Source organism: Myotis daubentonii, chromosome 7 (genome assembly GCF_963259705.1).
Source record: "Myotis daubentonii chromosome 7, mMyoDau2.1, whole genome shotgun sequence".
Classification (NCBI taxonomy): Eukaryota; Metazoa; Chordata; class Mammalia; order Chiroptera; family Vespertilionidae; genus Myotis; species Myotis daubentonii.
In genome coordinates this window covers 32,873,097-32,896,745 of record NC_081846.1, presented here as the reverse complement: position 1 = coordinate 32,896,745, position 23,649 = coordinate 32,873,097, and the positions used below count along the sequence as shown (strand labels likewise).

Genomic DNA, 23,649 nt, shown 5'->3' with positions numbered 1-23,649 from the left:
TCACAATCTCCACTGTCAAAAACACTCATCTTCCAAAGGCCTGCTAATGTTTCCAAATGAAATGCAAAAGCCTCAGGCTCTCAAAATTATTTTTCACCTTAAACTTTCTTTACATCTAAACCTAGGTCTGTTCAACAGGAGAACCTATGCTTTTAAATCATTCCTGACAAAACCTAACAAGATTGCCCATGTCTGAGCCCAGGGCTGCTACGTCCTCCACGTGCTCACGGAGGGTGGACAAGCACCTGGCTTAGGACTGAGCATGTGAGCACGCCTTCCCGGGGCCGGGCACCTTGAAGATGACATGGCCATGCCCGCCCGTGCTCACAGGTGTGGTCAGGAAAGACTAGCAGTGAATTTGTAATCAATCTGAAAGTTGTGAATGACAGAGAAAGTCAGGGCTCTGCGGACTGACCTGGGTCCTCGGGCTGCGGGTGCATGAGGCGGAACGGCACTTCAGTGGCCACTTCACTACAAAAGAGAAGAAAGCAGATTGTTCTTACACACACAATTATAAATTGCACAGGATCCAGTGAGATTCAGAGCAAAACAAACCAGATGTCAAGAAGTGATCAAGTAAGAATTTTAAATGTATTCCCTGGCAGGTGGTCCAGAAACTTCACATACTCATGGCCAAGGCGTCTAGGATTTTCAGGTTCCTTTCCTCCCGGTTATTAGTTTCAGTGACACCATATTGTGGTGGAGGACAGGTGGAGGGAGAATAGTTTTGAAAAATATCCTTCGCAAAAATGTACACAATTTGTATGTTTTACATCTTCTATGTAAGGTTGGTGGGTTGGGGACCGGGGACACAGTCTCTTGAATAGAGAGCAGAATAAAGATGAACAGAGATCGCCAAATTCCAGAGGCTAAAGGGCTTTGGGGCAGATTGGAATTTATATAAAAAGAAGGAAGGAAAGGAGTCAGGAAGGAAAGCAGAAAGGAAATCTAGACAAAGGGAGAATGGCAAGGGTGTGTGGGAGTCTGTGTGTGTGAGAGCATGTGCTTCACCTAGGACCCACTACCTCCCGCCCCACAGTTACCACTTTGGTCAAAGCACATGTTTACAAGGCCGTTGTCACCACACCCCAGTACAGACATACAGATGGGGTCTAGAAGAAGATGCATACCCTGGTTCGTGAGGGAAGGAGATGGTAAGAGTCGGGGTGAAGGAGTATGTAAGTTCAGTGCCTGTCTCCAACATGTGAGACTGCCTCTTTGCGCATGGTATGAAAGGCAGCTGTCACTATTCACAATAGCCAAAAGGTGGAAACAACCCAAATGTCCACCAAAAGATGAAAGGACCACAAAATGTGGCATATCCATACAATGGAATATTATTTGGCCATACAAGGAATGAAGCACTGACACACGCTACAACACGATGAACCTTGAAAACACTATGCTGGGCGAAAGAAGCCAGACACCAATGGACAAATACTGTCTCATTCTGTGTACAGGAAATGTCCAGAACAGGCAAACTTTTGGAAATAGAAAGCAGATTAGAGGTTGCCAGGGACCAGGGAGAGAATATAGGTTTTCTCTTGGGATGGTAAAAATGTACAGGAGCTCAGTGGCGGTGACAATCACACAACAACTGTAAACACACCCAACACCACTGAATCGTACAGTTTCAAGGGTTAAAATGGTAAGCCTCATGTTATGTACATTTTATCAAACACACAGCCAAACCAAGGCAGCTGCATGGAGTGTGCCGGTTTCCTGAGTGTGTGTGTTTGTGTCCTTGCCCAGGTGTAGGCTCAGCTGTGGTCTCAAAGAAACATCCCCAGCTCTTGGCCAAGTTTTGCATGATGTGCCCGAAAGGCAGAGGGCATGGTTTCATAATGGCTCTGAGCACAGCTGCCAGGAAACCAGGCTCCACTGTGACTGTTATGAACCCCAGGTTTGTTCCTTTGATACCCTGGAATCAAGCGAGAAGGAAGGTGACAAGGCTTACCTGGAGGTGAACTCTCCCAGAAAGCTAGGAAACAAAAGCAGACAGGGCTGTGGTGACTGCCCACCATGGTAGCATGGCCTCATTTCCCATTACTTAGAGGAGGGACGTGTCCCAGTCCTGTCCTTCACTCACAACTTTTAGGACCTTTGTGTCCCTGAATATTCAACTCCACTATTCCTCTCCATTTGTGATTTCTCAAGTGGATTAGTTCAAATGAGGAGGCACTTAGGTTCAAGCCCTACTGTTTAAGAGTAAACCACAGATCAGAATTTCTCTCTTGGCCACAAAGATTATTGTAAGAGAAACTCTACTCTGCTTTACATCCTCTTTGAGAAAATGAAAGAAAACACTGTACATCTTGAAAAACACACAACGAACACACTGTTAACAAAATTTGCAAAATCAACCTATGTTCTACTTTGTTGTCCCAACCAAAATTTGGGCAACCCTTTATCTACTCAGAATTACGGAATCTATGCCTGGACTTGTCTTTGATGGTTGAACTAACTAAGGCTCATATAGGTTAGAGGCCAGAGCCATTGGCAATGGAATTTGAAAAGGAAAATGAGAATTCAAAGTTTTCCCTTCGTTAAAATATGTTCTTAAAATTAATTTTAGAGAGATCAGAAGGAAGAGGGAGGAGCTGCCTCCTGCATGCCTCCTACTGGGGCTCAAGGCCATAACCCCGGCATGTGCCCTGACCAGGAATTTGAACCAGCAACCTTTTGTGCATGGGACAATGCTCCAACCAACTGAGTCACATCGGCCAGGGCTCAAGTTTTTCTCTTTTGGAAAAGGTTTTTAAAATGGATGAAATTCATTTTACTAAAAAAGATAAAACCATTTCCTCGGAATTCTGAGATAGCTGTGCTCTTGAATAACAAGGAAACTCCCAAATCCTGTGATTACACATTAGGAAGGGAAGGAAAGATCTCTTCCTTATGGACGGATGCCTCCCTGAGATCTAAGAGAGCTCCCTTGATAGCCACCATTCCTTCCTGAGGTTTAGCACCACACTGAACTCATCATCCTTTTTTGCATGTCAACTTCCACCACATGAGCATAGGCACACCCACTCTTGTCATGTGGTACTAACAGTACACATATTTCATCATCCACTTTGCTACCCTTTTCCATGTGCTGTTCTATCAGACAGAAATATGAAACTAAATCAACAGAGTCTTTCCAAAACTCTACTCGGTAATCGGTAGAATTTGTGGCCCTTCCTGTGCTTTCTGTCTCATCATTCAGGAAGGAAACAATTTAATCAAAGGCCAAGACAGGGCCAACAGAGTGGTGGGACTTGGACACTCACCCTGACACTGTGAGCTTCACCTTGATCTGGTAAGACACCAGAATCCCCAGGACGGTCCGGTCTATGCCCTCCTTGATGCTGCACAAACAGGAAGGAAAAGTAGAAGAATGCAGGGGAGCAATAGAAAGCAAGGACTGGGAAACCAACCCCTCATCTCCACCATCATGGGGGCGTCTTCTCAAGGAACTGGTGAACTCAACCAAGCTGTCAAAGTCCTAGAACTTTCTATACTTGGGGCAGAGGGATTCCTCTCCTGCTTGTAGCTTGGTGTTTCCCCTCTGGAAGTTCAAGGACAGGGTGTGCTTCCTGGTTCTCCCTGCTCTGCCTTACACTGAATCATCTCCTGAACTGTGAGGACTCACATTGTGCTGGAGGCAAGATTCGTGTCCTCGTGCTTGATTTTCCCATCCAGGGCGATGCCCCTCCGTTCTCGGTTGTTGGCCAGCAAGGGCACCAGTGTCAGCGTTGTGGTCAGAGTACTGTTTGGCAGCACTTTTTCTCTGCAGGAAGATAATCAGAGAGGCGATTTGGCTAATTGCTCTCACAGCCATAAAGCCACCATCCGTCCCAGGAGCCCCTGTGTGCCATCAAACATGTTCCAGATCTTAGCTCCCTGCAATTCATTGAAAATGTAGTTCAGGTACCTGTGCATTTGCCTTATGAGAGGCAGAGGAGTATTACTGACAACTCAAAATAGGCTGCCAGCAACAGTACGACATTTCCTCGAGTTCCTTGGTCTGCTCTAATCACTGAATTCTAGAATGTTCTGTGGGGTTAAATGATACCGACTGGCCCAAGGGTCAAGGACCACACCGATCTCCTCTTGAGACTGTGAACCACACAGTTGGCTGCAGGGCCACCTGTTGCCAAAAACTGTCACTCTGGGGGGGCGGGGGGGGGGGGCCGAGGTCAGCATGTCCCATGGTGGTGGGTGGTCGAAAAGGGGAAGGCAAGGTTCTCCGTTTGTGAACCAGAGACTGCACTGGTTTGGGTTCAGAACAGCACATGCTCCCAGATCTTTTCCATGGTCAGTCGGACGGAGGTGTTCCCACCATCTGACAGACACAGGGGACTGGTATCAAAGCGTAGATTTGGAATGGAGCTTGGAACACAGCAGCATGTTTCTCCAGGCCAGCAGGACCCAGCTCACTGATCCCAGTGGCTCTGCCACACATCTGCACACTGACACCAGGCCACACTGAGCCATCAGAGTGGCCTTGTGCCTCTTCCCTGCCAACCTTATGAATGAGTAGGCGCTCGCAGGATCTCCGCTTTGCAACCAGGGAAGCATGCCGGGCACCCCCACCCCCCACCCCTGTATCTGGCCAGGGGTAGGCGGGGCTGGGCCCTAAAAACAGTGCCCAGGAGTGGGCCTCAACTCTTTCCTTAGCCTGCCCTGAGACAGGCTGGGAGTCTGAACTACCACACTCAGAATGGCTTCCCTATTTGAGCCCCCTGTGGAGTTTCAAGCAGCTGTGGCTTCTCTCACCTGCAGTGTGTACGGGAAGCTCCTGGGCATGCTCATTACAGAATTCTGCTGGAGCACGAGATGGCCCCCACCCTCCCATCTGGGCCCTGTGGGAACCTCTCTCTCTCTCTCTCTCTCTCTCTCTCTCTCTCTCTCTATATATATATATATATATATATATATATATTTAATTGATCTTAGAGAAGTAGGGAGACAGAGAGAGAGAGAGATAGAAACATCAATGATGAGAGAGAATTATTGATTGGCTACCTCCTGCATGCCCCACTGGGGGTCAAGACCGCAACCCAGGCATGTACCCTGACCGGGAATTGAACTGTGACCTGCTGGTTCATAGGTTGACACAAACACTGAGCCATGCTGGCCGGGCAGGAACCTCTCTTAACTTGTTTGGTTTGAGCCACAAATGACAAAAGCAGAAATTATATCCTAAGGGGAAGGTAACAGGAAGAGGGATGGCCAGCAAGGCCACTTCTCAGGCCCTTAGGACCTGGGGTTGAATGGTGGGCAGTACTCCCGAATGAGTGATGGAGGACCACCACTAGAGCCCAGGGAGCCCCAGGGTTCCAGGACGCGGGCCATGCTCTGCTGCCCTCGCCTTCTGAGTGGCTTCTGGTCTGAGACCCATTAGCACATTCCCACCTAGCTTTCAGTCTCCCTGCCACTTCTAGGGGGCCCTAGATTGGTTCCTAGTTTCCTGAGAATCATTTGGTCCAAAAATGTACCGAGAGCTGAAAAGAGAACCAGATTAGGGGGTATATTAGTGGAAACTCAGCTGAGGACCGTTCCCTCCTATCACTGTTGAGCATATGCCCAAAGGTGAACCATGAAGACTCCTAGGTCACAGTGTGCAAAGATGCTCCTAAAAGAGACCTTAGGCTTGGTTGGTGAGTTATGCTTCTTTCCTGCATAACTGGATCTGCTCTGGGTAATAATTTATCCCAAAGTTACCTTTTAAACATTGGGTAATATTATCTTGCCGAATCAGTTTGTCTTTCCTCACCACCCCTTCCTCTAACCGTGGTAATACTGTTTGCATACATCAGTACTTAGAACATGCCAGCTAGACAAAGACCTTCCCAAGGGATCCTCCCTGGGGCATGTGTGTTTAATGACTCTATCTGCCTGCCTAGCACAAAGCAAGAACGGGCAGGTCTCTCCCTCCACCAAGAAGCTATCGCAGTATTGATTCTTGGTTTTGGTTCTAATAAAGGGAGAAAAGTCATTCGTGATAAGGGGCTGAGACTTGATCCAGCATACTAATCCAATTGGTATGAGATTTTCAAATTGAGGAGAAGATCAAAAGATAGAGAGCCCTCCCTGGGCTGACAGACTGAATATCTGCTTCGGGGAGGGAGATAAGGAATAGTATCAAGTCTCCAGCAATGTCTTCCAAGGATACATACAAGGTCCAGCTGTTCCCATTGTGACATTTCTAGGTTTATTTCTCTCCTCTCCGTCAAGGCTTAGCTTGACCAATCTCTCAGGACTCTTGGGAGTGAGAACGGAATGGAGACGCTAACCTTCTTTGCAGCCCTTGAAGTGAGAAAAGGGAAGGAAGTGAAGAGCTGGCAAGCTAGCTGAGCATTCACTTCCCTTGTCAAGATGGACAAAAGGGGAACTTGACAAAGAAGCCTGGGCCGCCCAGGAAATAGAAACCCAACAGTTACTCACTGTGCTTCCTCCTGGGCCACCGGCTTGACGTAATAGTCGCTCGAGTAGAGAACCACATTGGCCACTTGTTCCACTGCAGAGGGAGGACAGGGGTGGGCGATTCATGTGGGGTCCTTCATGCAGGTGCCTGGCCTTCTGGGGATGCGGTTGGTCTTCCTTCTCTCATGCTTCTCAGGCTTAGCTTTCTCAGCTCAAAGCTTAAAGGCTGAGATTTCTGAAGCCACTTCTGTTCACCAATATAACTTGCTTTGTCACAACTCCTACCCATGAGCCAGTCTCCTAAAACTGCACCTCCTGGGAGGCCCCTCCTCTCTGCTGAGCCTCTGATGTGCCTCTGGGTGTCCTCCCAAGGCACACAATCTTCCAGCATCAAATAGCTCACCACTTGCTCTTCTCCTCCAAGCCCACCCCTTCCAGCATTCTCTGTCTTACTGAAGGAGCAACTCCTTCCAGGTGTCCAAGCCAGAAACCATCTGGAGGCCCCTCGGGATGGGCTTGTGGGTGCACATGGTGGACAGGAGGGTGGGCTCTGGAACCAGACTACTTGAGTTCAAATCCCAGCTTAGCTGTCAGCTGTGAGTTACTTAGCACCTCTAAGCCTCAATTTGCCCATCAGCAAAATGGGAGTGATAACTGCATCTAACTCATATGGGTGTTGTGATGATTAAAAAGATGAATTTTAGGAGGCAGCTGATCGATGTTTCTCTCTCATTGATGTTTCTAACTCTCTATCTCTTTCCCTTCCTCTCTGTAAAAAATCAATAAAATATATTTTAAAAAAAGATGAATTTTAATCTCCACTAAAATAAAAATTGAGCCCAGTTGGTGTGACTCAGTGGTTGAGCATTGACCTATGAACCAGGAGGTCAGGGTTTGATTCCCGGTCAGGGCACATGCCCGGGTTGCAGGCTTGATTCCCAATCTGGGGTGTGCAGGAAATAGCTGATCAATGATTCTCTCTCATCATTGATATATCTAGCTCTCTCCCTCTCCCTTCCTCTCTGAAATCAATAATATATATATATATATATATAAAATAATAATAAAAAATAAAAATTGAGGATTAAAAGAAATAATTTGTTTGAAGCACTCAGCACAGAGCCAAAATTTAATAGCTTCTTTAAAAAATTAATGGTGTTAATGTTAGCATTTATAAAACTTTGAGAAATAATTTGAAATCAAAGTACCAAATGATACTTTCACAATCATGTTACTTTGTATTGAACACTATATAAATAAGTCAGGTTCTATAAGGAATTAAAGGCATATGAACTAAACCAATATAAAACAAGCCGTAAATTAAACATTCATATTAGCATCAGGAAATACCTAGAATTCTTTAGTATGCATGCAGCAAAATTCCTGAATCTTATCAATGACACATAGGGTGACCCATCTTGGTCTGCCTGGGGCTGGCCTCGTTTTAGCCTGAAAGTCCTGGAATGGTAAATCACCCTAACACACAAAGTCTAGCTTTGTCTTAGTCATCAAATGTTTGAGTTGGAAGCGAATTTGGAGGTGTCCCACCTATGTTATTCTGTCGTGTCTTTTTTTATGTAGCCCATATAAGACCATTATATAAGACCATCTCCTGCACGTGGACGCCCTTTGAGCTGAGGAAGTGTCGGAACAGCAAGTGGGTGGCGCCTCTCCTCTAGTATTGGTGGGGCTTAGCCATCACCTTGTGGGGATTCAACATGACCAGCAACAGTAGCACTTTACCATTTACAAAGGCCCTCACAAAACCCAGGGAGGTAGAACAGGAGCCCCTGCCATGAATGCCAGTGGGACTTGGAGAGGATGCACACAGCAGAGCCCACAGGAAGCCAGTGTCCTCAGGCCAGTGTCTTCCCACCATGCTGTGCTGATCTGTCAACACAACTCATCACTGATCCCAGGAGGAAAACTCCTGTCCAGGCTGTCCTGAGACCTGGCCCTGGGCCCCTCCAGGAAGATCACCTGTCAGGAAGTTGTCCCCAGACCAAAGTCAGCCTTAAGCTGAGATGACATCAAAGGGCTTTCCTCCCTGTGAGGCCCTACTGTCCATGACAACAGAGGCAAACAGGTAGTTCCAAGGACCCAGGAGGGCCTTATCTGACCAGAGGAGAGACCCTCGGGAATAGGACTAGGTTGAGAAATTCCAGAAGACTCCACCCTCCAGCTTTGAGCAGCAGGTCCTACCTAATGCTTTAATCTTCTTTACTGTCTTCTCTGTGTTGTTGGTCACAGTCACGGTCACAGAAATGGGTTCCCCATGGAAGTAGACCTGAAAACGTTAACAGATAAATCAGAAAAGTGGAACAGAGTGTGGTGGTATCTTTAATCTTGTGGCTTTCTAAATTCATCTCAATTCTTTAACTAGAATGAGTGGCTGGATCCCCATACTTTCAAGGAAGATAAAGTGACAGCCATGTGTCTACTCTAGAGGAGGGTCTGGAACACGCTCTGCCCATCTGTGGGTGCTGAGACGGAAAAGGTGACTAATGTGGAGCAGAGTGAACTGCCGGAATATCCAAGTCCTGAGAGTCACTGCAGAGTTAGACCTGGGATTCTGGGTGGAACCATAAGGTTATTTGGGGCAGAACGATGAAATGGAATGAAATCAGTGGGGTAGAGCTCTCCTCAGTGGAGGTGCCTGTGTAACCTGGGTCCAGGCAGGCAAGCCCTTGCACATGTGTGAATACACATGCTTGCACGTGCACACATGCACATGCAGGCACACACCCATGTGCACACAGAGTATTTGGGCTCTTGCCAACATGTGTGTGTGTGACTCTTGGTGACCAGAAGGGCCAGAGACAGCCTCAGCCAGTTCTTCACCTTTTTTGTCTATGACACACCTCATAGATGACATTAACCTATGTCATGGCCGCCCCCCCATGGCTGAATTTTCCAGGGAAGTAAACAGTTTGCAATACCACACACATTGATGCCACACTAATAAATGAGGGCAGAGAGGGGTAAAGATAGCCTGGAGTCAGGGTGTGACATTCTGCCCCTCCCATGGCCAGTTGGTCAGGACTGACAATGACTGGAGTGCAAGTCAGTGTGACCTTATTCTAATGGTCACCTTTACTAGCTCCAAATGAAGAAAAAGAACCAATCGTTCTCAAAGGTTGGTACTTAAACTGTCCCTAGAAACACGCCCACAGCCGTTAGGGCACTGGGCGGAGCCCACCCCCAGACCTGCTCCCACACGGAGCACAGTAGCTATGGGTTACCTCTTTGTTCAGGGAGACTGCGAGGTGCAGGGGCTTGTCGGACATGAAGAACTGCCAGGCGGCCTCAGCCCGGGGCTGGGGACCCATCTTGGATGGTGCGTGCTGTACCTTACGGATCAGTAAACGCACAGAGCTCCTGTGGACGGGAAGTCACAGACAGTCCTGCATTTAGTGCTCGGGCCTCTTCAGGATGGCCCCCAGGTCTCTCTCCCATAGTCACCCTGGGAACCAACAAACAGCTGAACCCAATGAGGGATGGAGAAGGGGCCCGGGGACCTGGTTTCCAGGCCTTTCTCTGTGATTTCACCAGCTGGGTGGTGTGGGGCCCATCCGCTCTCCCGGGGGTCACTCTCACATCCTGGGTTAGGGCTCCAGGCCGCCTCCTCCTGGGGAGGCTGATGTGGGAATTCATGTCATGTGCTTTACATGACATGCTTCAAATGTGTGCTCCATCACTGCTACTCATTACTATGGCAGCAATAGGTGTGTGCTGAGTATGAGGAGAAAGTGTTGGTGACGGAGTTGGAAACTGCGTTCAGGTATAAGAAGAAAACAGGAAAAAAAGAAGAAGAAGAAAACAAGTCCGGCTGGAGTGGCTCAGTGGTTGAGTGTCAACCCAAGAACCAAGAGGTCACTGGTTTGATTCCCAGTCAGGGCACAAGCCTGGGTTGTGGGCTCAATGCCCAGTAGGGGGCGTGCAGGAAGCAGCCAATTAATGATGTTTCCCTCTCATTGATGTTTCTATCTCTCTATCCCTCTCCCTTCCTCTCTCTCTCTAAAAACAAACACAATAAAAAAAATTTTTTTTTTTAAAGAAAAGGGGAGACCAGGCCTGGGAAGATAGGAGAGATTTGAGGTATTGCTCAATGAGCAGAGTTTCTGCTTGGAGTAATGAGACATTTTGTGTGTAACTATGGTTACACAACATAGTGAATATACTTAATGCCACTGAATTGTACATTTGAAAATGCTTAAAATGGTAAACTTCATGATATATATGTTTTACCACATGAAAAAAATGGCAAAAGAAGAAGAAAACGAAAGAAGGAATCTGGAGGCTTTCAGGGCCTTACAGGAGCCCTTGAGGTTGCTAACTCCCATCATTCTCTTTTGGTTTTCCCCCCAAATGATCAGTCACTGATCCTTCGGAGCCTGGGTAGAGGTTGTCCCTGGGCTAGGGAGGCTCCATTATCCTCAACGTGCAGGCCCCCTGGGAAGAGTTCTGCCATAGACACAAATTGAAGGGTGGTCTCTTACCACCTCCCACCCTGGCCCCTCACCAACTCCCACAACTTACTTCTTGGGAATTTTGTCCTCTTCATCATTGGTGCTGTCTGTAGCGAATGCTTTGACCTCAAAGTCGACCCCACAGCACTGCAGGGACAGAGAGCAGACAAGATCAAGGTCAGGACCACCCTTCTTGGATAGGTTATATGGCACTTGGGAGTGTCACTTGCACCTTCTGTTTTGGTCTCAGCCTTATCCTTTTCAGGGTTCGCCATAAAAATGTCATTACCTACCATCACCCTGGCATTCTTAGCCATGCAACACCTCGCTTCTGGTCCCCCTGCCCTCCCACCGTGTGCGTTTCCTGCACAAGCCACGTCTTTCACCAGTCTACGGTGGGCACACGCGATTCCTTCTTCTGAAATGCTTAACGCTCCTCTTTCTCTCTTGTTCATATTTGACAAACTCCTGTGTATTCTCTCAGCCCCAGCGCAAAGGTCTCCTCAGCTGTACGGCCCTGGGACCCCCAGGCATGCAGACGCCCCCTCTCCCCGGCCTTGCTGGCCTCAGTTCACACTGAGCTCTGATACTTCCTCTCCCAGGATGGACTGAAGGGTGGCACTTTGGCTGTTACAGTGTCCCCCAGTCTGATTTAGTGACCTCATCTTCCTCCATCTGGGCTGCCCACACCCGGTTTTCTAGACCAGTGGCTTTCAAATGTCTCACCACCATGGTAAGAAGTCAAGTTTATAGTGTGGCCCAGCAAACAGACACGTGCATGTGAAACAACTCCCGTAAAATATCCCTGAGCTTGGCTGCATGTGAGACACTGAGATTTCCCGCTCTCTTCTGTTTCATTCTGTTCCACTTTTCTTAAATGCCACTGCGGGCCCATGGCACTGATTTCACAACCTCTAACATGGAGGCAGGACACCCACATTGGAGAGCGTTGCCCTGGACCCCTCACTGCCTGTCACTGCACCCTCCATCCAGGTGTAGACCTGCCACTCTGCCCTCACCTGGCATGTGTCTAGCTCCCTCCCCCAGGTACCCCAGATGCCAATGACTCTTCCACCAGTAAGCCTGGGTCCCAGCACCTTCCATTCCCTCCTCCTGTCCCCTGTCCTCCTTCCTTGCCTGGAGTCCCTGGTCCACCATGGCCACTGCTCCCCTGCACAGATTCAGCCCCTTTGCTTCTCTGTCGGTTCGCAGCTCAGGTTTGGCCACTCCAACCCCATTCTCAGCGAGTGGCCAGAGCGATCCTTTGGAAACCTAAGTCCAGAGCCCACCAGGGGCTCCCATCTCACTCAGAAAAAGTCCGAGTCTACACCACAGTTCCTGAGGCTTTCATGATCTGGCCAGACCTCCCACACCTCTCTGACCTGGTCCCACATTTCACCCCTGCTCCTTCTGCTCCAGCACACACCATGCAGCATCTCCTCTGCCTGGAAGGCTGTCCCCTAGGAGGGAAAGGTGTCTCCTTTACCCCATTAGAGAGGCCGTCCTTAAACATCCTGAACAAGCACCCTCCAGGCTCCCTTTGCTTCTCACAGTCTCCTGCTCTCCAGAGCGCCCGGCATCCTCGAATGCACCATAGGTACTTGTCACTTGCTTCTTGCCTGTTTCTCTCCATCAACCTGTGAGACCTATGAGGAGAGGGACTCTACCATTTTGTCCGCAGGATTACTCATGGTTAATACTTGCTGAAGACAAGCTACAGGCTCATTAGACTGTCTCTCTGTGTATGTTTGAAATTTTCCATTAAAAAAAAAGCCATTTTTGAGTCTTTTGAAGGAACGAATCCATGGCATTTCTTCTTGAACCCACCTTGCCCGTATCCTGCGGAGCTGGCTGCAACATCACCGAACAGGGCAAGTAGTCAGGAAACTGGAAAGAAACAACAGATCACTTCTTTCAGAGGTGATTCCATGGGGAATGTATGCACATCGCACAAAACCTAGAAAACGAGGGTGAGGAGTAGGGAAAAGGAAACACATGTTCATGCACGACCCCAATTCCCAGAAGGACGCCGTGAACAAAACCGCCCGAGAGTCTTGTGTACACCGGACACACAAATATGCATGTGGGGGGGGGGGGAGTTCAGACATGGGACCATGTGATGCGGGTGTCCTGCCATCTGGCTTGCTCATGTCACTGACCCTGATCCTACTCCTCAGGATGGGCTTGTGCTAGGACAATGTTCCTGCCATGAGTCATGGCTCTGCGCCACCTCTGCTAGGGCTCCCGAGACGCCTTCGTTGGCTGGTCTTGACTTTTTTGCCATGACCAGTGATGTCGCAATAAGTACCCTTCCTCATCCCCCTCAGCACAGTGTCAATCAATTCCAGAGACTACTCTGCTGGGAAGGGACCTGTCAGGTCAAAATCACACTTTTCAGGTTCTGATACACGTTGGCATGTTATCTCCAAAAGGTAATGTCACTTCAGGCTCCCAGCACCAGTGCATGGGACCACCCAGGACCAGGAAACATTGTTAAAGTGACTTCCTTAAAAAGCGCTGTGATAAAATATGCACAACATGAAACTTACCATTTTATGGGCGCAGTCCAGTGGCATTCAGTATATTCACACTGTTCTGCACAATCCTCACCATCACCTCCAGAACCTTTGCATCATCCCACACCGAAGCTCTGTCCCCATTATCACTCACTCCCCATTCCCTCTCCCCTGCCCCTGGCAACCTCTATTCTGCTTTCGGAATCTATGGGTCTGACCACTCTAGGGACCTCCTATGAGAACCATCACATAGTATTTGTCTGGCTTCTTTCACTTTGCATAATGTTGTAGCGTGTATCAGAATTTCCTTCCTTTTTTTAGGCTGAACCATGTAACTTTGGAGGAGCATATAATCATAAGACACACTAGCAGAGTTCACGCCAAGTCTCAGAGGGCAGGCAGACTGGCCCTTGGGGAGCCAGGTGCTCCCAGGGGAGATGCAGCCTCGAGAGGTGAGGCGATTTCTCTGACATGACTCACAGAGCTATAGAAAGACTTCTTATTTCACTGAGATCTCCTGTCCCATAAGGAACTCTTCCGTTTAGAATTCCTCGGGACCAGTGGAGGGGCACGTCTTTCTTTTTATAGCTGGGCAAGTTAAGGAATAACATGCGCATGTAATTAGGTAGTCGGATGAAGGGAAATATTTAAGCCGTTGGTTCAAACGGTGCCTTCAAAGGCTGACAGGCTATTTTCAAGGGCTTAAAAAAAGACAACCACAGCCTGTGCAATCTAGAATTTCCTCCAAGGGTGCAATTTGAAGGCCCACAAATGTGAAGTCACTCCAGCCCCTTTCCTTTGCTCTGGGTCACATTACAAGGTGCTACGGGTGAAGGAACCAGGGCAGGGGTGTGCACATAGTAGGGGTCACCCACCGTGAGTACAAAGGGGTACGTGTTGGCCCCCAGCTTCTTGATCAGGCTCTCCTGCAGTTTTGTGGGGGCACTCACAGCCCCCACAGGAGGGAACACCTGGACCCGAGAGAAGTACAGGTCCCTGCGGAAGCTCAGGCCCATCACGTCGATGTCTTCCTGGCCATAGCGGAAGGCGCACGTCACGGAGACATACACTGGAAGGCAGGCAAGAGAAGGGTGGGCTTGCCCGTCGGCTGAGTGAGCATGGGCGACCACTGACACCATCAGTAACGGCATCCAATCTTTAGCTTCTGGAGGGGATGGGGTTTGAGAACCACACCACCCAGCTGGCCCACACACCTTTCCCAGGGCGTGTGTTAATTACTGTACAGGGGCATGCCAGGGGACTGGGGGCACCTCCCAAGAACCCTGTTACTTTGTCACCTGACCGCACCGTTTCCTCCATCTCTCACCACCCCCTCCTCTTGACCCCCAGCTCAGTGACCTCAGGAGGCTTTTAAACAGTGCAGGATGTCTAGATGGAGCTGAGGGCAAAGGGAAGAAGCAGAGGGAAGCTGTGCCAGGGAGCAAACAGGTCTGTGCCAGAGCTGGATGTGGGTCTGCGAGAGGAACTAGAGAGGCTTTTGGAACAAGTGAAGAGATGGAGTCGAATGCAGGAAGAAACCCCTCCTCCCACACTGCTGGGAAACCAGCATGCTCTACTAGTAAGTCAAGCATGTCAAACTCGCAGCCCACGGCCGCATGCCTCGTTTATTTGGCCTGTGTTAGCCTTTGAGTTTGACATACTTGCAGTGGCCACTGCTGGAGACTCAATCTGTTTGAAAGATGTAAACTGTACCCAGTGGACCAAAGAATTACACGAACCTACACAGTTGCCACTGTCTTTAATGTGGTAAGTAAAACCACACATTGTTCTAGAACATAAAGCATACAAAAGTGGTCCCCCATGGGCCTAGGGAGTTAGTTGAGGATTTTGTCTGTCTGTCCCAAGGATAAGAGACACGGATCGCTTGAGGTGACGTGGTATTACCTCGGAGCAGGAGCCCTTCCCTGGCGAGGGCACCATGAGGAGGGAGCAGATAGCAGGGGTGGCGATGTTCAGCCCCATTTCTGCCAGGCCCCCTCACTGCTGATGGCCCCACATCTGACACAGTTCCCGGGGCACATCCAGGGTTAGGAACAATGCCTCATGGTTGCCAGTAGCAACTAGTTAAAAAGGCATCTTCAGAATGGAACTGAGTCTGTGACATTGTCACAAGGATAATTCAAATCTGTTCTAATTTAGTTTCCGAACTGTTATTTGTGCCAAATTACCTGCCACACTTCCTAACTGCCAGAATCTTCAAGGCAGCTGTGATGCTGTGGTTCAGAACCACCACCTTGAGCAGCAGGCCAACCCTGCCTTCCTGCAGCCTCCAGCTCCCCCTTTTGGAGAAACCCACCAAGGAGCCCACCTGCGGTTGGCTGTGGCATAGAACTAAGTGACATGGGGACACGTGCAGAGTTGATGGAGCCAACAGACCTGGGCTCCGGCCCTGTCACCATTTACTTCTCCTGCCGCCTCAGTCACCTGGCTTCCCTGAGTCCTCAGCTTCATCTGAGAAATGGGGACAGTGAGCTCTGCTGTGAGCAGGACCGGCTCCTAAGGATGATACCAGGGAGGGCAGCACGGTGTGCAGGAGAGCCCCAGCGGCGCCCAGCCCTCCTGCCACACAAACACCCCTTCCCAGCGCCAGCCCAGCCCAGACCACTGTTCCCAGAGGAAGAGAGCTTCTCACCTCTCTTTCCCTTCACAAGCTCAGGATCCACCAGCACAACACCATCTGCAGCAGAGAGAGAACAGTGAGGCTGGAGGAGACAAGAGAGACCAGCAGCCTTCTCTATAGACAGAGATCTTCACTTGCATTTGTAAACTATGTTCATCATAGGAAAATTAGGCAAAGAGAAAAAAAAATCACCTAAATTTCCACTCCACAGAGATATCCATGGTCAAGACATTGGTACAGAATTTTTTCCCAGATGTATACGCACTTACATGGATGTTTTTACTAAAGAAAAAGAGATCCTACTACACATACTATTCAGTTAACTGCTTTCCCCACTCAACAATATTGCAAACAACTATACACACGCGCGCGCGCGCGCACACACACACACACACACACACACACTGTATACTCATCATTTCAGTGGCTACACATTGCTCCAAAGACTAAATGTAGCATACATTTTTAATTACCCCCCTCTTGTTAGGGGAGTTAGGCTGCTTCCAATGTTCTCATTGTAATGAATATTGCAATGAGCATCCTCATAGGCACCTTCGTCGGCACCCATGGTAGACCTGGGTTGGCCTTCGATAACACTGCCAAACCACCTTCCAGAGACGTTTTGCTGAGAGACGCGCTCATCCTCAGTGCCTAAAAATGCCTGTTTTGTACACTCCTTTTTTCTCTTTCAATAACTATTTGAGTTAAAATAATTATAGAATCACAGAAAGTAGCAAAGATAGTACAGAGAAGTCCCTGTGCATCCGCCATCCAGTTTCTCCCAGTGGTTACATCTTAGATAATTATAGCATAATATCACCACCAGGAAGCTGACATGGGTACAATGTGTGTAGTTCTGTCATTTCATCGCCTGTGCAGAGCTGTGTGTCCACCACTCCAGCCTGGGGACAGCACTGCTCCCTCGCGCCAGGCTCTTCCTCAGGTGCTTCCTTTACAGCAGTGGTTCTCAACATTCTGGCCCTTTAAATACAGTTCCTCATGTTGTGACCCAACCATAAAATTATTTTCGTTGCTACTTCATTACTGTAATGTTGCTACTGTTATGAATCATAATGTAAATATCTGATATGCAGGATGGTCTTAGGCAACCCCTGTGAAATGGTCTTTCGACCGCCAAAGGGGTCGCGACCCACAGGTTGAGAACTGCTGCTTTAGAGCGACACCCCTACCCCTCTAGCCCCTGGTAACTGCCGGTCGGTTTCCTATTTCTATAATTTTTCTCATCTCCAGAATGTTATATAAATGGAATCTACAGTACATGGCCTTTTGAGACTGGCTTTTTCTACTCAGCATAACACCCTGGAGATCCTTAAGTGGTTGTATGAGTCAGCCATTCCTTCTTTTTTTTAAACATATATTTTATTGATTTTTTTACAGAGAGGAAGGGAGAGGGATAGAGAATTAGAAACATCAATGAGAGAGAAACATCGATCAGCTGCCTCCTGCACACTCCCCACTGGGGATGTGCCTGCAACCAAGGTACATGCCCTTGACCGGAATCGAACCTGGGACCCTTCAGTCCGCAGGCCAACGATCTATCCACTGAGCCAAACCGGCTAGGGCCATTCCTTCTTTTTTATCACTGAGCAGAATCTCATGCTAGGATATGCCACAGATTGCTTAACCGTCTTCATCCATGGAGAAACATTTGGTTCTTTCCAGTTTGGGGCTATTACGGACAAAGCTGCTGTGAACAAATGTGTACAGGTTTCCGCGTGGACATAGTTTTCACTTCTCTGGGGAAAATCAATGCCCAGGGATACAATTGCTGGGTCATCGGTGAGTGTATGTTTAATTTCTTAAGAAACTGCCAAGCTACTTTCTAGAGTGACTTCCATTTTGCATTCCCACCAGCCATGCGTGAATGAACCAGTGTCTCTGCATCCTCACCAACATTTGGTGGTGTCAGTATTTTTAATTGTAGCCATTCTGACAGGCATATAATGATATTTCATTGTGGTTTCAATTGGCATTTTTCTATTGACTAATGATGTCAAACATTTTCCCATGTGCTAATTTGACATCCATAAGTCTTCTTTGATGAAATGCCTCATGTCTTTTATCTATTTTCTAATTAGATTTTATTTTCCTTTTACTGTTGAGTTTTGAGTGCTCTTTGGATAGTCTAGAGATGAGTCTTTTGTCTCCTCCATATTCTTTTTTTAATTTATTTTATTTTTTTAAATAATTATATCTTTATTGTTCAGATTATTACAGTTGTTTCTCTTCCACCCCCCCCCCCATAGCTCCCCTCCACCCAGTTCCCACCCCGCCCTTGGCCCTCACTCAAGATTTCTTGAGGATCTCACTACATTTATCAGCGGTCTCACCCATCTTTTTGAGGGTCTTACTAAATTTGTAGGCGGTTTCTAGAAAGTTCTTGAAAACCTTAAAAGTGTGGTTTTGAACTCTATATCCAATAGTTTGCTTTCCTCCATTTCTGTCATTTGTGTCCTGTTTCTTTGTCTCCGCATTTTGGCTGCTTCCCTGTGTTGATAGAGTGGCTTTCTGTGCTAGATGTCCTATAGGGCCCAGTGGCTCAGTCTCCCCAATTACCTGAAGTGGACACTCTTGGTGCACCCCCTTGTGGGCTTTGTGCACAGTCTTGTTGTAGTTATGCCTTGATTGTTGTAGGATCACTGGGAGGAATTGACCTCCAGGCCAATTGGCTGTGAGAATCAGCTGCGTCTGCAGTGGGACAACTTCTGTGCTGAAGACACCCTTCTGGGGCAAGACTTGCTTCAGTGGGGCTTTGGTGCTCACTGAGTCTGCCCCCTGAGTGTGACCCTTATGGATCTGAGGAGTTGCAATCTGGATGGTCCCACTCTGACCACTGGGCGCACTAGCTCTTGGGTCTAAGGAGGCACTAATTTAGCCTCTGCCTGAGGCTACCCAGCAGGAGCTACGAAGAGATCTGCAGATTCCCCTTCTTTTTGGAGGGGTTTGGAGGTGCCCAGATGAGGCCCAGCTGTGAAGCAATGCAAGCTGCCGTGGGGCCTTGGGCCTCCCTTCTCTTGGAAGTTCTGGGTCTGTCTGGCCCAGCTGCAATTTTTTAGGTAATTTTCAGGTTGCAAAGCGCCGGGGCATTCATATGCAAAAGCCTCTGCCGCAGCCTGGGTGGGGTGGGGTCTCAGGGAATCAAAGGGCGGAGCAAGCAGGTATGGCGAATCCTCAGCCCTGCCCTAAGGGGCCCAGCGTCTCAGTGTCCTGGTAATTGCTGCAAGCACCTCTGAGGGAAAGCTGCCCTCAAGTTCTGAGTTCTGCCCACTGCCAGACAGTCCAGTTTCTCCCCGTATGAGTCCTGGATCCCCAGAGACTTCCCGGAACTGGAGTTCAGAGCAGTCAGGAGCTTGTGATTCCCTCTCGATTCAAAAAGAAAGCCGCGTCCTCAGGTACCAGCCTCTGCACTTTACTTCTGCAGCTCCTCTGAGTCTCAGTGTGCTTTTCTCCTTCCTTCTAGTTGTATAATTTCCACTCAGCCAGCCTTCCTGTAGTTCTGGATGATGTCCGTTTTGTCTTTTTGTTGTATTTTTGAAGTTGTTGTGGGAGGCAGCAATTTCCAGTGTTTACATATGCCGCCATCTTGATTTCCTCCTCCTCCATGTTCTTTAAAATTATTTCCAATCAGGCAGTGGTACCTCACTGATGCTTTAATTTGCATTTCTTTGGTTAGATTATTAGCAAGCTGATTTTTATAAATACAAAACAAGTAGTTGTCTGATAACTTAAAGGAACATCAGCATGGAAATTTTACTCTAAACTCAACTTACCCACAGGCTCTACTTGGTCAACATGGTCTATATAGTCCCTCTTCCCCAGGTAGATGGTCACCTGTGGGAAGAACAGGTATGGATTCTAAATGGCCAAAGTACAGTAACCTAAGGCATTCATCTTAATAATCATCAAGAACCAAACCTTTTAATGAGTTTTGAGAAGAGGAGCCACTTGGGTTCTCAGCCCGCTCTCCCCCTGTGTGGCCATGGACAGAGATGATGGACTGAAGGCGAGGGGTGTGCTTGCCTCCGCCTCATAAATCTGCTCTGAGGAATCCTTCCCACCCGTTTGGATGCACCCTGTTCTCTCCACCGTTACCCATCAAGCCCAGGTCTGATATCGACCAGTTCAACTGGTTGAATTAACTGATAATACTTTAGTAGAAAGTTACATCTATGCAAATGAGGCTTCTCCCACACATTTGCATGTTAATCCTTTAATGTCTAGCTGTGAGCGAAAAAATTCCCCTCCTTGTTAAAAGAAATTCTAGTCTGAGCAAAGAGCTGGGAGTTCGGAGAAGGCTCTGAAATCCTACCAGGTGAGCTTCTTTACAGGTAAACCTGAACCTGTGCTCTGAGGGATAGGGGAGGGTGGAGCTGGGTGCAAGGGAGAGGATCATTGCCTCAGCCCTCATCCTGTCCACCTCCATGCCCCTGGCAGCAAAGGTCTCTTTACCATCACCCCCTGTGGGAGAGCACAGGTTGGTTCACCACCAGTCACCAGTTTAAGTTGAGGTACTGAGTGCCTCGATAGCAAGAATTCTGTCCTTCAGCCATCACAGTACCTACAACAGTACCTGCTATGTAACAGGAATTCAATCAACATTTGCTAAGTGCATAAGTGAATGGGTGCACCCTGGCTAACCCCCTTCTTCCCTAAGCCTCTTAAATTCATATTTTTATTTCCATAAACTCCCAAATCATTTTTGTTGACTTTAAATCATCTCCTAGATCTACCCTCTCCCATCAGATGTCTTGGAGTGAATCCCCAAGTCTTAGGTTATTTGTGTGATTGATGTTAAAGCACCTGAGAATAGCATGGGCAGGTGACCAGATGGGGGATGAGAGGTTGGGTGGTGGGGGATGCTTTTTGGGAAAAACAATTGTGTGTACGAAGCCCACAGCCAAAAGGATGCTTTCATCTGCAGGTGAATGGTCACCGAATGGGGATGCAGACTGATGCCAGAAAGGATCTTAGGGGAACTGACCCTAAGGAATCTAGGAAGATAGTGAAGCATTTGTAGCTGGATGAAAAATCTGCAATTAAATAGCATTTAGAGTGTTTATCTTGTACCAGGCACCAAGCTAAGCCTTGTGGCTACATTATTTCATTTAATCCTCACAACAACTCTCTGAGATGGGAATTAACCCCGTTTTACAGAGGAGAACACAGATTGTGATCACGTCAGCAGCAAAATGGAGAATGAACTGGCAGGTTTGGAAAGAGGGCCAGTTAGGCAGCTGAGATAGTCAGGAAGGGGAGGACTGAAGAGTGAGTGGGAGGGAAGAGGGCTGGTGACAGGAGTGGGAGTTATCTCCGTTTGCATGCTTTGGCTGTGAAGGTCAGCGAGCTAGAAAGGGAACAAGTGTCAAGGGGAGTGGGTGGTGTTTTTAAGGTGCATACGGTCAATACTTGTTTTGCTGCTCAGGCAAAGCCCTGGTAGAGAAGGAGAGGCTGCAGATATAGTCCAGGAGGGAGGCTGATGATGGAGGACTCTAAGGAGGTGGTGGACCATGAGACTCAGGGTATGAGAGATGTGAACCTCAGATGGGAGCAAAGGCACCTCTTCCGTGGGAATAGAAGGGGAAGGGAAAGGACAGGGACAGGTAGAGAAGTGGAACTGAATGTGAGACTGTAGCCAACCTGGATGAAAGTCACCAACTATGGCAGGGTCCACCATCCCCAATGTGGTCCTGTGCTAAGAGGAGACCAGCCCCAGAGGATGATTTTTGACTGGCTGGATCCAATTATGATCATCCAATTCCTACGGCTTAGGGAGGGAATGTGGCCCAGTTTTGACGAATGATATAGGACAGAATTCTGCTGGGAAAATATTGCCTCACTTTTTTCTTCTTTTTCTAAAGAATAGTTCATTGATTTTTAAGAGAGAGAGAGAAACATGATGTGAGAACATAACATCAATCGGCTGCCTCCTGCATGTCCCTTACTGGGGATCAAGCCTGCATCCCATGCCCTGACCTGGAATGGAACCAGCAACCTCTGGGTGTAGGGGACCATGCCAAACCAACTGAGCCACACAGGCCCAGGGCCTATTTCCTCACTCTTAAAAAGAGACCCCAGGAAGCAACAGCCTCTTCCTTTTCTTGGAAGAGAGGGAGAGACACATGGAGCTGGGGCAGCCACCAGCTGGAGGGTGAAGATGACGAAAGAGGGCCGAGTGGAGAGAATCACAGAGAAGTGACCCCTGAGCCCTGGCACTCCATGCCGGGACCCATACAGAGGTTGCAGTTGGAGTGATCCTAATCTGTGAGACATCAATTGACGAATTATTTTTTACATTTACAAAAAATTCTAAATGTCTTGGTTCAAAGGATGCATATTTAGGTGTGAGGAACAAAAGAGTAGATAAATGATATGGCCCAGCAGGAGTGGTTTCTCTCTACTTCTGCCAGAAGCCAAGATAAAGCATGCTGGAAAGACACAAGTTGGAAAAGAGTTTGAAGAGTGAAAGGTTGAGGAGCACCCAACGTATCACCCCAAAGAATCAGAGCACTTGATGAAAATGATGGAGTTCCTCAGCAAGGAGAGGAGGGTAGAGAGAGACTGTGCAAAGCCCGATTCCCTCGTGTAATACCGTAAAGATCAGAGAGTTTTTTGGATGGCCCCGTATAGGCTTCAGAAGTCAACTGGAAGAAGGACCTAGAGCTACACTGTCCAATACGGTAGGTACTATTTACAGGTGATGACTTATAGGTATAATACAGCCATTCCAAATGGACATGTGCTATAAATGTAGACTGCACACCAGAAAGTGCATGTCATATATGTTTTCAATAATATATCATTTACATGCTAAAATGACAGTTTGTTGATATATTGGGTTAATTAAACTTAATATTACAATGAATTCCACCTGTTTCTTCTTACTTTTTCAATGCAGCTTTTAGAAAATTTAAAATTGATGGTGCTGAGCGAGATCGTTGGCCCCTAAGAAGCCATTGAATGGAGCAAGGAGACCTCATCCACAGAGGCTTTGGGGTGGACCTTCCCCGGTCTCCCCTGCCAGGAGGTTCATAGGCACAACTAGACCAGCTAATGTGCCTCTGAGGGAGCCAACAGTGGCGTTATCTGTGTCTAGTATGCTGTTTGCCGGGATATTGGTGGCCACGCAGCCACAGGGCAGCATGGTGGAAAGGGAGTGGCCCGTCATGTTCCCTTACCCCGTGGCCCTGAAGGCCCAGTGAGGTTGAGAGCATTGCAGGTGCACAGGAATAGAGAGTTGTGTCAAAGCAGCATTAGGGCTTTCCCTGCGCAGGTGATAGACAAAAGGCCAAATACAGTGATTGGCAAAACAGTGTTTGAAATGGTAAGTCATGGGATCAAGGCTGGCTACGAAGAGAAATAAAATTGGGGGTTGGGTTAGGACAAGAAGTAAAACTGGAGGTTGGTTGGAGAATGAGTGATTAGAAAAAAATTAAGGGTCTCAGGACTAAAGTCTTGCTGCAACTGAAGAGAAGTTGTGTTTCTGCAATTCACTTATTCACTTATATCTCACTTATCGTCCATCTCAGGCAGAGACAGAAAATAGACATAGAGCTTCCTTTGGCCTCATAGGGTCTTGATGTCGATCATATCT

The 23,649-nt window shown here is 48.0% G+C and overlaps 1 protein-coding gene across 10 annotated transcripts in view; it reads right to left on the bottom strand.

Annotated features, from left to right (window-relative positions):
• SAG (S-antigen visual arrestin) overlaps positions 1–23,649 on the bottom strand; it is a 36,346-nt gene that overhangs the window by 2,751 nt on the left and 9,946 nt on the right. For 8 of the 10 annotated variants that reach the window (XM_059703613.1, XM_059703610.1, XM_059703605.1 and 5 more), the window contains exons 3-14: positions 19,829–19,889; positions 16,050–16,094; positions 14,272–14,465; positions 12,708–12,767; positions 10,951–11,027; positions 9,654–9,789; positions 8,614–8,698; positions 6,433–6,505; positions 3,635–3,772; positions 3,273–3,350; positions 1,958–1,981; positions 416–471 (exon numbers count right to left, since the gene is read on the bottom strand). In XM_059703613.1, the coding sequence (XP_059559596.1) occupies positions 416–471; positions 1,958–1,981; positions 3,273–3,350; positions 3,635–3,772; positions 6,433–6,505; positions 8,614–8,698; positions 9,654–9,789; positions 10,951–11,027; positions 12,708–12,767; positions 14,272–14,465; positions 16,050–16,094; positions 19,829–19,889 (1,027 nt within the window). The remainder of the gene's footprint in view (positions 1–415; positions 472–1,957; positions 1,982–3,272; positions 3,351–3,634; positions 3,773–6,432; positions 6,506–8,613; positions 8,699–9,653; positions 9,790–10,950; positions 11,028–12,707; positions 12,768–14,271; positions 14,466–16,049; positions 16,095–19,828; positions 19,890–23,649) is intronic. The other 2 variants (XM_059703606.1, XM_059703608.1) reach the window with 1 other exon arrangement.